Below are 12,951 nucleotides of genomic sequence, written 5' to 3' on the forward strand. Positions count from 1 at the left end.
GCAAATAGCAATGACTTTACGTCTGCCTAGCGGATTATGTTGATCCGCGAGGTGGCATTAGTAGATCAACATAATCTGCTAATGCACTGATGAGCTGAATGCGAAACGTAAATGATTCAAACTAGTCATGTACACTTTAGCACAAACCGGAACCCAAGAAGTTCCAAACCCCCAAATGAATATGGATATTCAGCCGCTCCATCTCCTCCAACGATCGCTTCGAGTAGTAGGCCGACATCCATAACACCGCGTTTTCGTCCTTATAATATTTCTTGATGAACAACGCAACTTCCGGCAGACATATCGTACTATAAATTTCCCCGTTCACAGCCAGTCCGGCGTGAAAGAAGAGCTACTTTGACATCCCCTTCTCGCTGTTTGTCAGCCACAGCAGCATCTTCTTGGGGAACTTGGTGTGTGAAATGAACTTCACCTCGGAGCTGACTTCCTTCGTGGGGGAAGTCCAGTCATTACCGTCCAGGGTGAGATAGGTCTCGTTGTCCATCACCACCGCCACGTCGCTATTCGCCGGGAAAATCGAGTTGACCATCTTATTCAGCTGCTGTCATTGCGTCTTCGCCAGAAGCTTCGAAACCAGTGGACGCGACTACCGCTTCCTGACATGCATGTTCATATTCGTAAGGTACATTTTCACTGTTCGACCGGTTGTACCGACTTCCCGGCCAAACGCACGCAGCGATGTAGCTGCTTTTCCCTCGGTCGCCATGTTCTGCTTCCTTCGGAACTACTTGTCGCTCAGGGTCATCGGCCATCCGGAATCGGGTTTTCTTTCGATGCTCTGATTCTTGTCTTATGGTGCCAAGATATAGACCAGAACGGACGTATTCGGCGTCCACAAAGCGCCACACGACGTCCGTTTTCGACGCGGCGGGGTGCCATTCTGAATTACGGTTAGAGTTCGACTGATAGAGCTGTCAAATTTTGTCTGCTCACTCATGGGTTACTATGATCGATGATGTATGGGTAGTTTCGTCAGTGCTAAAGTTATGCCTTGTCATCAATTACAGAGTAGTGTGGGTTCGTTTACTGGTTAAAATCTTAAACATAGGCTCGAGTTTTGGTATTTTGCACGAAAATTACATTCGGTTTTCGAATAAGGGTCCCAACCTCGCGTTTGTGATCATTCTCGTTGAGCTCACGATTTTTTACGGATCTTCACTATCGTTCAACAGTCAGCCATTCTAAGAACCGTTTTACGGTACAATACACCGTGGAATTCACGATTCCCTACTTTTTTTTGTCGATGGCACGGTTCGACAGATCCTTATTCTTTTTATTTTTTTTTCAATTATAGAGGTTTTAACGTTAAGGTCATTCGCCTCTTCGGGTCAGAAAAACTTTCTGACGCTATGTGCGGGGTTGGGAATCGAACCCAGGTGGGCTGCGTGAAAGGCATCGACTTACCCATCACGGTATACCCTTCCCCTGATCCTTACTCTCAAAGTACTCGTGCCAAAGTTTTTCGCACACGCACTGTTCTTTCGTCGTTAATTTGAAAATTCACACCTCATGAAATCAACTCACAGAGTCTGAACAATACACACTAAACTATGTTTATACAAATTTCAAATATTTTACCCAACAAATCAACAGTTAGAGGATTTGAGTGTGTGAGGATTTTGAACGTAATATCTTTTAGATTTTGTTTCAGGTTGCATACTGGCTAAACTAGAGTTCCTATAACCAGAGTGACGACGTCTGATCCGTAGTTTTGGCAACAAACCAAAACGTTTAATCCGCAATGTTGGCAGTTTCGTTAGCTTTCCATTGTATTTTGGAGTGCCTATAACCACTCTATTGTATTTGACAGGTCGTTTGCTCGTTTGGAACAAAGCTGTCATTCCAAACGAACAGTTGTCGTCAGTCTAGGCTAAACAAAAAACGCAATCCATTTTGCTAACGATTGTTTCAGACGGAATTTTGGCTAGCATTGAGGTTGTTGGCAATATCATAATCGGTAAGGCCGAGGTTTGCTCTAATCATTCTCAACACCTTCCAATTCAGCTTCCGACTCTTCCACTACGAAGCTTTCTGTCAATCGATAGTATGCAGCTCACGGAAATGTTTGAGAATGCTGCACAATCTGAATCGACCAGTATAAACCGAAAACAACGCGATCATTCGGCACGTTGGTAAAGACGTTGCAGTTCGGTGCAAAACAAAGTATTTGGCAAATAGCATTAACTTTACGTCTGCTTAGCAGTTGACTGCGAGGTGGCATAACGATTCAGCATAAACTATTATGCACTAACGATTCCAGATTCTATAACTACAGCGCTACAGTGAAACAAACAATGTGTCCAGATATTAAATGATTCAAGCTTCATTCAAGCCACAAATACAGAAGAAACATTTTGTTTGACATTTACTAAACTTTGAAAATTCGTTATACGTAACTGAAGTTTCTTCAAAACTCTCTCTTCCAGTGCATGTCAATAATCGACTTCCCACTCTAAAACTTACCATAACCTCCTTTAGATCCTTAGTCTGCAGCTGATGCAGTGGCTCGAGGAAATTTTGCTTGATGTTATCATCCAGCGAATACTTCACATCGGCCATCTGCTTGAGCGAGTCGCCCATCTCAACGAGGGCATTTGCTGCATAGGTTGGAATACGGAACGTGGTGACGGATGGTTGCCGGTGGCCATACAGTTGATTCACACGTATCAAACGACAGCAGCATTGATAGTCCCATCGGTGGAGAAAGTAGACGATAGTCGGAAGAGCGACAAAAAAAGTAAGAAATACATTAGTTACATTTGACATCGGCTGCGGGGCTACGACTTGGATGAACATGGGTGTACCATACGACTATCACATGGAATACAAATATAATTTCAAACAAACGCAAAATAAGGAGGCACGTTTGTGAAGTACAGATTACGGAAAAAATAGAATCGGGAAGCAAAGGCTACTGGAAGCGCTAGCACAAGCTACACAACTAGGAATTCGGTGATTCATCTTTTGTACCAGATGCAAGGTCGGCAAATTGGAAAACAAAGTGACACATTTTCAAGAAGTTAAATTCAGATTCGAGAATTACGAACGTACCGGAGTATTGGTCCCTATCTTTGAGAACGTGTGTTTCGATTTTTGAAAACATAAAAATATTTGTTTGTGTGCGAATTGCAACGGCTAGAACGAAAACTGAAAGCCATGACATTGTCCTGCAAACTTAAAGCCGAATTTACAGCAACCGAAACGAAACCGATCGGCTGTACATAGTTGCATCATGACAACTTGTCAAGTTCAACGCGAAAGCATTTCTTAATTCATGAATGTTCTGTGCTAGATTTGATTTTAAATTTGCAGATCAATGTTGTTATGAGGACCAAAATGGTGTAATAGTGAATCCAAACATAAAACTTCATAATTGATTGATTGGATGATTTTTGTAATTGAAAAAGTTAAAGATGAATAGTAATAGATTTAATAACTACCTACAAATGAACAGTTTAAAACACTGCAAGCCATTCAATGTGAATGTTTTGTTTTGTTTGATTTTGCGGAAAATAAACAAAGGCATTTCTAACCGTTCGTACAATCAATATTAATCTAGCTATAATAATGCAAAGGTAAATAGTAAATGATGAAATTTTACTTCTTCTGTGTTAAGCCCGATAACCTGTCTCAGTCTTGCGAATAATTAGAAATTGATTAATACAATATAGCGCTCGATCAACTTGCCAGAAAACGGATGCGAGTGCAGCGGAGTTTTGATCCGTAGAAGAAAATTACACCAGAAATCGAACTAAAATGAGTATTTTTTTACAGTTCTAAAATTTCCAATCAATCACAGTATTAAATTCAATAATTCTTCTACTGAGCAACCTCCGATTTCCACTTCTAATTCAGCGATCAACAAATATCCACCGCGCTCACGCTTTCCGCTTGCATATTTGGAGACAAATCATATCGTGTAATAAAACACTCATATATGTCATATGTACAAGAGAAAAATCGCCACGGTTAGCTCGAGATCATAATAATCATAAAAACGAAACCGATAAACACTCACAAACCAAGGGCAACTGTTCGATTCTGGTTTTAATTATATTTATAGAAAAGCTCTTACATAGGAAAACCGGCGAAGGAAAATGCTACACTTACCGAAGACACTGTCATCGCCGAGCTTTTTACCGTAGGTCAGCATACATTCGGCCAATATACCTTCTGGTTGTGGATAAGTATTACTTTTAGCTTGACCTGATAATTTAGAAATACCTTTGACCGCTGCCATCTTCGCTCGGGCCGTCGGATTCGGTTGCAAGTATTCTTTCGTTTTCGCTTGCAACTCTTCAACGAGCTCTACCGTGACGTCTGTTTTCTACGGCGAAAAATAAATTACGTTAGGTTTACAATCACAATATGCCATCGATGTCGCGTTTCCGAAAAGTGCTAGCAGATTGTATCAATCTTACTCTTTCCATGTCCATGAAGTCCAGATCCAATTTGGTGCCTTCCGCACCGCCCATTTTTTCTGTGACATACTGTAAAACAGAGAGAAAGAAGAGTGTGTTAGAATTTAGATCTACTATTCTATGGGTTCATATTTTTTAGTATTAGGTTATCCCATAATTTTATACTTCACAACAATAGGAAAATCTAACTGGTTATGTTTGTATAAACATGTAAGCGTATCTCTTAGCCATTTTAAGCGTCGGTTATGGAGACGACATCTGCAACTCTTACAGAAGTGGTGTTACAACTCTTAGGACCGTTTGCAATTGATTTACGAAATTTACGGCATTACAATTTAGAGTTGAAAGATGAAGAGCGCAGCGGTCAAACAGCAAAAATGAATACGTAACCTATCAAGACTGTGCTCTCTGATATAGTGTGCGTGCGATAACGGATCTATTTCCTCAAGAATCAATGCTGATAACTATTGCAGGGTTGTTACGAAAAATTTCAAAATCCGCGCGAAGTCGAAAACTAAACCGCGCGATGTTCGAACGAAGCATTACACCACTATTTTTATGCAGGTGATACTTTTCGCAGAACTTGAAAATCCACTTGAATATAATCCACCTAAATATAATAATAAATGTAATCATAAATTTTTAAAAATTTTCGCTTTAACATCTTCTTGCTAGGCAAGCTATTCCTTCTGGGTAAGAAGAAGGTAGACCACATCAAGATGATCTGGTTTACTCTTTTTAATTTCAGTTTCAATTATTTATCGCCTCTTGATAAGCTATCGTTTTCTGAAACAGCGACTTCTTTTGTTGCTCTCCAGCAGGCATAAAACCTCCTCATCTTGTGCATCAACAGATTACAATCATCCAAATGATACATTTCCTTAAACCTAGTGCCTATACAGTGACTAAATCTAATGAGACAATAACATGAGGAACGATTTCTTGATTGCATTACGTGATAAATGAAAGTCGAAAGAAATGAAAAAGAAATATTCACAATTAGTTCTAACATAGGGAATCCAAAGGAAAAATAGGATCGAAGATTACGACGTCGAATGTCTAATTGTAACAATTGCAATAGCTTGGAGCAATCGTTTCTTGACTGAAGTAGGTCTGCCACGAAACTAGCCTTACAAACATCGTGACGGACAAATGATAAATCGAGACCAATCAGTTTGCAGCGATCATGGTAACTCGGTAAGTTTAAAGGATATCTCCAGGGAAGACGTCGGAGAGCGAATCGGACAAACTTGCGTTGAATCGTGTATATGCATCAATTATCCGTCAAGCAGATGTGTGTGTCTGTGCCTCAGTCCGAGTAAAGTCTAACATCAAACTGAGAACAAATTGAAATCTGATTATAATAGCAACATCAGATTAAAATCCTAACATGATATCGACTCATCAAATTTTCAATTAATATCACATTATGTTATCATTTTGCTGTTTAAAGGCAAAAGTTTTGCGAAACTCAAAAAATGAAAATATTAAAATCAACAACTTAGTGAATCCATTGAAATTGAGGAAATTTCATATGGCAACACAAAAATACAAAGTTAAGTTTCAAAGGAAGAATTATTCCTTTAATCCTTTGCTTTTTACAAAAATGCTTTGACATCCTGCCGAATGGCGGTTGACCGCAACCATAACCACGAAGATAATAATAATGCTCCTTATTTTTAACCACGAGAATATTGGTGTTAAACCACACACTGGGAGGCATTAGATAAATCGGCGATCATCGGTACCACGTTTGTCTGGGGCAGGTCAATGTGAATAGTGACTTTAGCATTCCCATCTCGCTGATCGTCTGCCGTAGAAGGAGCTTATTTCAGAGTTTGATATGAGAAATATATTTGACGTCATCGATTTCCTTCTAGATACGGTGAGTATTCGATCCTGTAACAATTTTTGCGTTCAGTTTAAAAAAAATGTTTCGATATTTGTAATCATACGACGTCGCGAAGTTCATTCCTAAGTTTTTAAACCACTATTTTTAGTGCATCCAGAAATCGGGGACCTGGATGGCGAAAATAATCTACTCGCCAAAACCGTTCTGAAAATATCCATAACTTTATATCCAACAGTATGGAAAAATTGATTGTTTACGAAGTTCGAATTCGAACATTGAATGTCTCAGATTTCAAAACCTAGAGCTAATTCTTAATAATATTTTAGTGGCTTAGAGGTACCACCAAAAAATATATGTTTAATTTGTATATTATCAATCATCTAATAGATCTGGGATACCTTATTGTCGGATTCTTAATTCACGTTCCCTGTTTTGTAAGAGACTGTAAAGTGCTCGGTCTTCAGAGCCTCTAAATTCGTATTTCAAAGTGATTACATGTGCGAGTTGTGTGAGATCAAGTAGATAACTCAATTTAATGCTATAATGTTCGAATGCTACAGTTTTGGATATGAGAAGGGCAAAGAGAACTTTTTAATACTGTGCTCAAATAGCCACACTGCAATTCACGGTGGATGGGGGATGGAAGCGACGCAACGAGTGAGCACTGACAGAAACTACCTGTATACAACTTTGTGAAACAACACTGCTTGTCATATAACCGAACATTTTCCGTCTCCTTATAGCTAGCACTTACAGTCCATAGCAAACGCAAAAAGTTTGCATTCCAAATCATCTAAGTTCGAAACCGGAGGGGCTGGGGTCCACTAGGAGATTGATAGTACCTATTATCTTTCTCCGGATAGTACCAGCCTAGATGCCGTGTGGAATCCGGCGGAAAAAAATGAACCAAGAATAGATCCGCTTGGTTCCTGCTTCCATGTCGTAAAAGGCGACAATTGCAGGAGTTTCTTTTTCCTTTTAGTTATCAGATATTTTCAATGTTTCACTTCTGATTACTCTATTTCACTAAATTATCTCTTCATTCAACCTATCAATTTTCGTCTAGCTTCGGAAAAAAGTTTTATTTGGAATGTTTTCTTCTTCCATTTTATTGATTGTCTTTCAGGATTATAAATTGAATGATAAAAATCAACTATTGCGCAAATTCGTTGATATTACAAAGTTAATAACAGAGATAACATATATCGGTATACTTAATACATAGTAAAAAAAAACTTGTATTAATATTTCAAACAATAAATTAATATTTTTCTCGGTAGCCGGCTGCCCAGATCAACCAATATAACCAAATAATAATTTTAATAAATAATTGAAATGATAAAGCGGAAATAATAAAGAGTCAAGACGCGCGTGAAATCTGTTGACCTTTATTTGGTGATATAAAATGATTTTATAACAACTGTTTAGAATATGTCAATGCAATGAATCAACTATTCTGTCTAAATCCTATTCACTCGTTTATTTTGTATCACGTAATTTCATTTATAAAAAATAGATAAGTTTTCATTCTTTACGCGATAGTATTGCAAATTTTTCTTCAATTTCCTCGAATAAGAGCTTTGAATCAAGACTTTCCGGGACTTCAATATAGGATATTGTTGAAACGTTCACTCGGGAAGTTAGTGAGTTTAGTGGTGCATCCGAGCATCTTGAAATCGGAACATACTGAGTCGCGCGCGAATAATACTAATACTGATATTTTTACTAACAAATATCCTTCTCCCGTGACACTTGTGGAGTGCGCAGTAGTATATACGGCTTCTAGTAACAACAAGTGTTGGACTAACATACCTTCCCATTCCTTAGACGATCTACGTTCGGGCCTGGCCGGCACCGGTACTGATCAATGAATTTTGGGATTACCAGAAGATGTACATTGAAGGATGATTTATCAGTCAAAGGTCGAATTATCTAGGAACACCCTGTACAATTTCAGCTAATCCCGATAAGTAACGGAGTAGCAACCAGGGGTGGTTGCAAAAGCTCAAGCTCAAATCATCTAAGTTCGAAACCGGATTCTCTCCGTGGTGTGGTAATGGGTTGCATACAATCTTTTTTTTTTTGCTTGCGAGTTAATCGCCTTAATGTAGACTATCTCGGACCTTTTTTGGCTAGTCTATTTTAGCTTATGCTCGTGACGTGTCAATTCGAAAAAATCTACATCATATTAAGTTTTCAATGTTCTTTCACTGAGAGCAAAACTAGTTTTCAGTTTGATGTCACACAGCATTTTTCGTTTTGCTTTCGATTTTGATCTTTTAACCGTTAAAACTACCAAAACGATAGCAAACTGAGTAATCAATATATACGAACAGCACAACATCAAATTGAATTTTCTTTTTGATCTCACACTCTACTCGGGAGTCGATTGTGATGATTGCTTTGTGATCTAATGTTTCTCAGTTCAAGTCGCGCGTTTGCTATCGATCTTTTGTTTTTTATTTCATTAGATTTCAAGCGATGTAATTTTCAAATCACCCAATTTTACATGTTCTTGGATATGAATTTGTGTGAAATGCGACGCTCCATTTAAGTGCATCTTATAAGCTGTAAAATCACAAGATATTTTCGATCTGTGTTTGGCATGAATCCATTCTTAGACTCAGATATGTACTCAGAGTAACTATGTGTTATAAAATCCAGAACTATAATTTCGAACAGGTTCGATACAGCGCACAAAGCAGCAATTCCACAGTAGTTGGATACTATACCCTTGTTCACATAGTATTACTTCCATATTTCAGGAAAAAAAACACAGAACGCAAAGAACAATTTAAAATGTTGGATAGAGGAACCAACAAACAATTAGAACCATTTCTTATGGGGACGGGTATAGCGTGATGAGTAAGTCGATACCTTTCACGCAGCCCGCCTGGGTTCGATTCCCAACCCCGCACATAGGGTCAGAAAGTTTTTCTGGTCCGAAGAGGCGAATGACCTTCAGGTTAAAACTCCTATATTCGAAAGAAAAAAACCTTTTTCTTATCACCACGGATGGAATCCGGTCGGGTCCAGCACTTGATGAACGTTTTAACTTTTTCTTCTCCGTTTCTTTTCTTGTCCAACTTCTCTTCCTAAGCCTGTCGTGCAAATTTTACATTGCTAGAACCGCCTTATCGTAAATTTTAGTTTTATCAAGGTGAAATTTCACCAGTTCGGCCAGCCTGACCAATTGCTTAAACGTTCGAAAATCCGCGCTATCGCATCAAAATCTGAGCAGAAACCGCGATAAATCCGCGAAAATCGCGAAATCCACAACAATCGCGAAATCCGCAAAAATCGCGAAATTCGCGCGACCGTTAGAACCCTGCTAAGGAGTGTATCGAAAATAAGCTATCCACATACATTTGTGTTGTACGCATGTATTTATGATGGTTTTTTATGCTGCCAACCCGAAGCTGGACCAGAAAGTGGTATCTCTAATCATGAAGAACAAATTAATGTCAATGCGTGATTTGGCCGAAAAAGCAGGAACGAGTGTCGGAATGATCCAGCGTTACAAGAGGCTAAATCACCTGAAGACCTACGAGAAGCAGAAAATCTCGGAACAAAGTGTAAAACAGAAGAAGCGAGCAGCAACAAGGGCTCTTTTTCTCATCTAGAAATAGATGTCTCTAACTTTTTGGAATAGCTTGAAATTCACATCGTTGAAGTACAGGTACCATATTAAATTCTACTACTGAATTCTGAAGTTGATTTTGGAACTTGAAAAAACAAACTGAATTTGGTTCCAAATTCTAGATCCAGAATCAAAGTTCTTAATTCAGTTCCAGCATGCAGCATTTCTGAATTCTGAACTTGAATTCTGGAAATGAATTCTAAAATTGGACTTGGAGGTATGAAATTCTGAAACTAAATCCAGGAATTAAATTCTGGTGCGCAAGGCAGTTCCAAAATTTAGGTTCGGAATTCATATCTAAAATTTAGTTCCAGAATCCATATCTAGAATTCATATCCTGAATTTTGTTCCAGAAATCTGATGTTGTAATCCTAAATCAGAGTTCTGGGTTCCAATTCCGAACATAAATTCGAGGACAAAATTTAGTTTTAACATTTAGTCAAGAAACGAGTTGCAAAAATTTAGTTCCAGAATCCAGAATTTGGATTCAGTTCCAGTTCCAGTTGAAACTAAGACTTTTCAAATTCTGAACCTGTAATCTGGAACTAAATTCTGAAACTAGACTTTAAACCTGAAATTAAGTCCCTCGTCGAACTGTTAAGCCAAGAAGCACAAACTCACTTTAATCAAACTACTTGGTCTAGTTGTAATGGAATCAAAACGTGTCAAAGCAGTTCCATACGCCGGGTCCAGCTCAACGGGGTATGAAATTGTAGTCATCCTTATAGTTCCGCACAGTCGATACTATTACCAACAATATCAGAAGTTGACAAACGCTGGAAGGTTTTCCTTCTGTTCTCCAATGCTGGCAAATGAATGAGCCAACAACAAATGGATCAGCGGGATCGGATCAAGGCTATAGACGTAGGGCGTAACGTATGAAATTTTTGGGAGAGGGTCTTTTCCCCAAAAACCATTTCGTCGAAAACCGTTTCACCGAATGCTATTTCGCCAAAACTGGTTTCTCCGAATGGATCTGAAATTAGTTTCGCCGAAAGGATCATTTAGCCCAAAGGGTACTTTCGAATGCATTATATTATTAATTAGTAAACTACAAAATCAGTTTTTACAGTGACTAAGTGCTAAAATAGTGAAAAACGCACATAAAAATGATTGTTTGGAAAAAGATACGCTTAGAGACAGGACTCGAACCTACGTTCTTATGCAATCCGTGCATACGTGTTTACCTGTTCCGCCACCCTAATTTGTAGTAGACACAGTTCTACATCTTTTTTGTTCATCAGACAAAGTCTTATCGCTCTATACCTATTTCCCGCTCAAGCACAAGCTTATAAAAGCAATAAATCACTACAAAATAAGGCTATTTATCAAAAATATTTAATTGTTTTGTTTATGTCTTCTGAATAATTTAGCAGCCACATAACCGAAGCCAAGGTGGCTCGCAGGCACATTGCTAGCTGGGTTGGCCGCCGAGTCAGAATGAGTCAGAATGAAAGACTACCATTCTAAGCTACTGACGCAATATAAATATTTGCAAAACCTACCGAAACAGGAATGCTTTGTGTAGGAGTGAACAATTATGATAGGTGCCAAGAAATTTGATCATACTAAATTTGGTTCGCCCCTTGGAGAACGTTTCCCAGATCACTTCTGATTTACCACCAACCCACTGCAGTTCTACAATGACCCAAACCATTCTCATTGGCTAGTGCAATTTCTATCTTTCGCTTTACAGTTGAACCGGTTGGGAAAATTAATTTTAACACTTCATTTTCTCTTTGCCGTAGCGGAATTCCGTAGGCGCCCCAAGCGCTATCAATTTGAACTGGTAGAATTTATGCTGTGGACGTGACATAGCAAATGACACTTGATGGCGTTCTATTTTCGTAATTTGTCCGTTCTGCACGACTAGTCACCATCCCTCAGCTGACATTGATGATCTGTCTATTAAATTCGTAGCGGGGACGAAATTTGATGCTCAACGGTTACGTGAGGTGCACCCAAATAAATACTGAAATTGTATACTTGAATATCGGAACCGATGGGAAAATCAATAACAAATTACATAATTGATTCTCATAGCATTTTACCTCGTGTGATAATATTATGTGGTCATTGAATCATAAATATTACAATCTCGTGACTAAATGACAAAACTGTCAAAATTGATACCATTGGAACTTGTTTACTATATACGAGTGGCACAATCACAAATAAACAAGAAGATTTCTCCTATTGACTCCATGTCGTATTCAGAGCCTATGCTACTTGCAAAGAAATGCTAGCTGTTGTGTAGTCCACTGCAAATTCCTAACTCTCCCGGAGGACTCTTTACAATCAAACATTTTCCAGTAAGCCAATATAAGATCCGATCGTATTTATCGTTGGTATCACGATACAATCACAGTATATCCCATTACTCCAGCGGGAGCTCGTAACAGAGGGAATAGGATGAAATGAAAAAATATATAATAAAGAAAAGGCACGCTTCTAATATAACAAAATCCTGTGCAGCATCTTTCCATGGTTGCGTGACGAGACATTGGCAGTGAAAATCGTTTTTGTTTACCATCCCCCACCATCATTACGCGCAATATATAAGTAATTTATTCAGAAAGTGAAACTGGAGAATTTTCCTCTGATCCGCAGCTTATTAAGACACTGGTAGATCATAACAAGGCTAGTAGCCGCACTTTAAAATTGATTGCTGCAAATGCACAGTACATCTCGATATTTTATAAGCACAGTATTTATTTATTTATTAAGTCGTCAAACTATAGTAGACCATTACATTACATTGATTACATTCTTTAATACATGTGATACTTTCTAAAATAAACGTAATTCACATTAATCCAGAATCGAATCCAGTATTCAATTAAATTTTTGTTTGAGCTGGGTTTTCGTCATGGTAAAGTCACTTGTCCCACAATGCTTATTGTACATTGATATCATTTGACATCAGCCTAACTTACGGAATGCATTAAATAGGAATTGCTTTTGAACTGATTCTATCTATCAGGAATTGGCTCAAGTGGCACATTCCTTGTGAGTGA

At 38.4% G+C, this 12,951-nt stretch overlaps 1 protein-coding gene across 8 annotated transcripts in view; it reads right to left on the reverse strand.

Moving 5' to 3' along the window:
* LOC131436844 (endophilin-A) overlaps window positions 1–12,951 on the reverse strand; it is a 117,502-nt gene that overhangs the window by 44,472 nt on the left and 60,079 nt on the right. For 6 of the 8 annotated variants that reach the window (XM_058605778.1, XM_058605780.1, XM_058605783.1 and 3 more), the window contains 3 exons: window positions 4,443–4,511; window positions 4,132–4,348; window positions 2,485–2,618 (listed from right to left, as the gene is read on the reverse strand). In XM_058605778.1, coding sequence (XP_058461761.1) covers window positions 2,485–2,618; window positions 4,132–4,348; window positions 4,443–4,511 — 420 coding nt within the window. The remainder of the gene's footprint in view (window positions 1–2,484; window positions 2,619–4,131; window positions 4,349–4,442; window positions 4,512–12,951) is intronic. The other 2 variants (XM_058605782.1, XM_058605781.1) reach the window with 2 other exon arrangements.

This window comes from Malaya genurostris, chromosome 3, assembly GCF_030247185.1.
Source record: "Malaya genurostris strain Urasoe2022 chromosome 3, Malgen_1.1, whole genome shotgun sequence".
In the NCBI taxonomy this organism is placed as follows: Eukaryota; Metazoa; Arthropoda; class Insecta; order Diptera; family Culicidae; genus Malaya; species Malaya genurostris.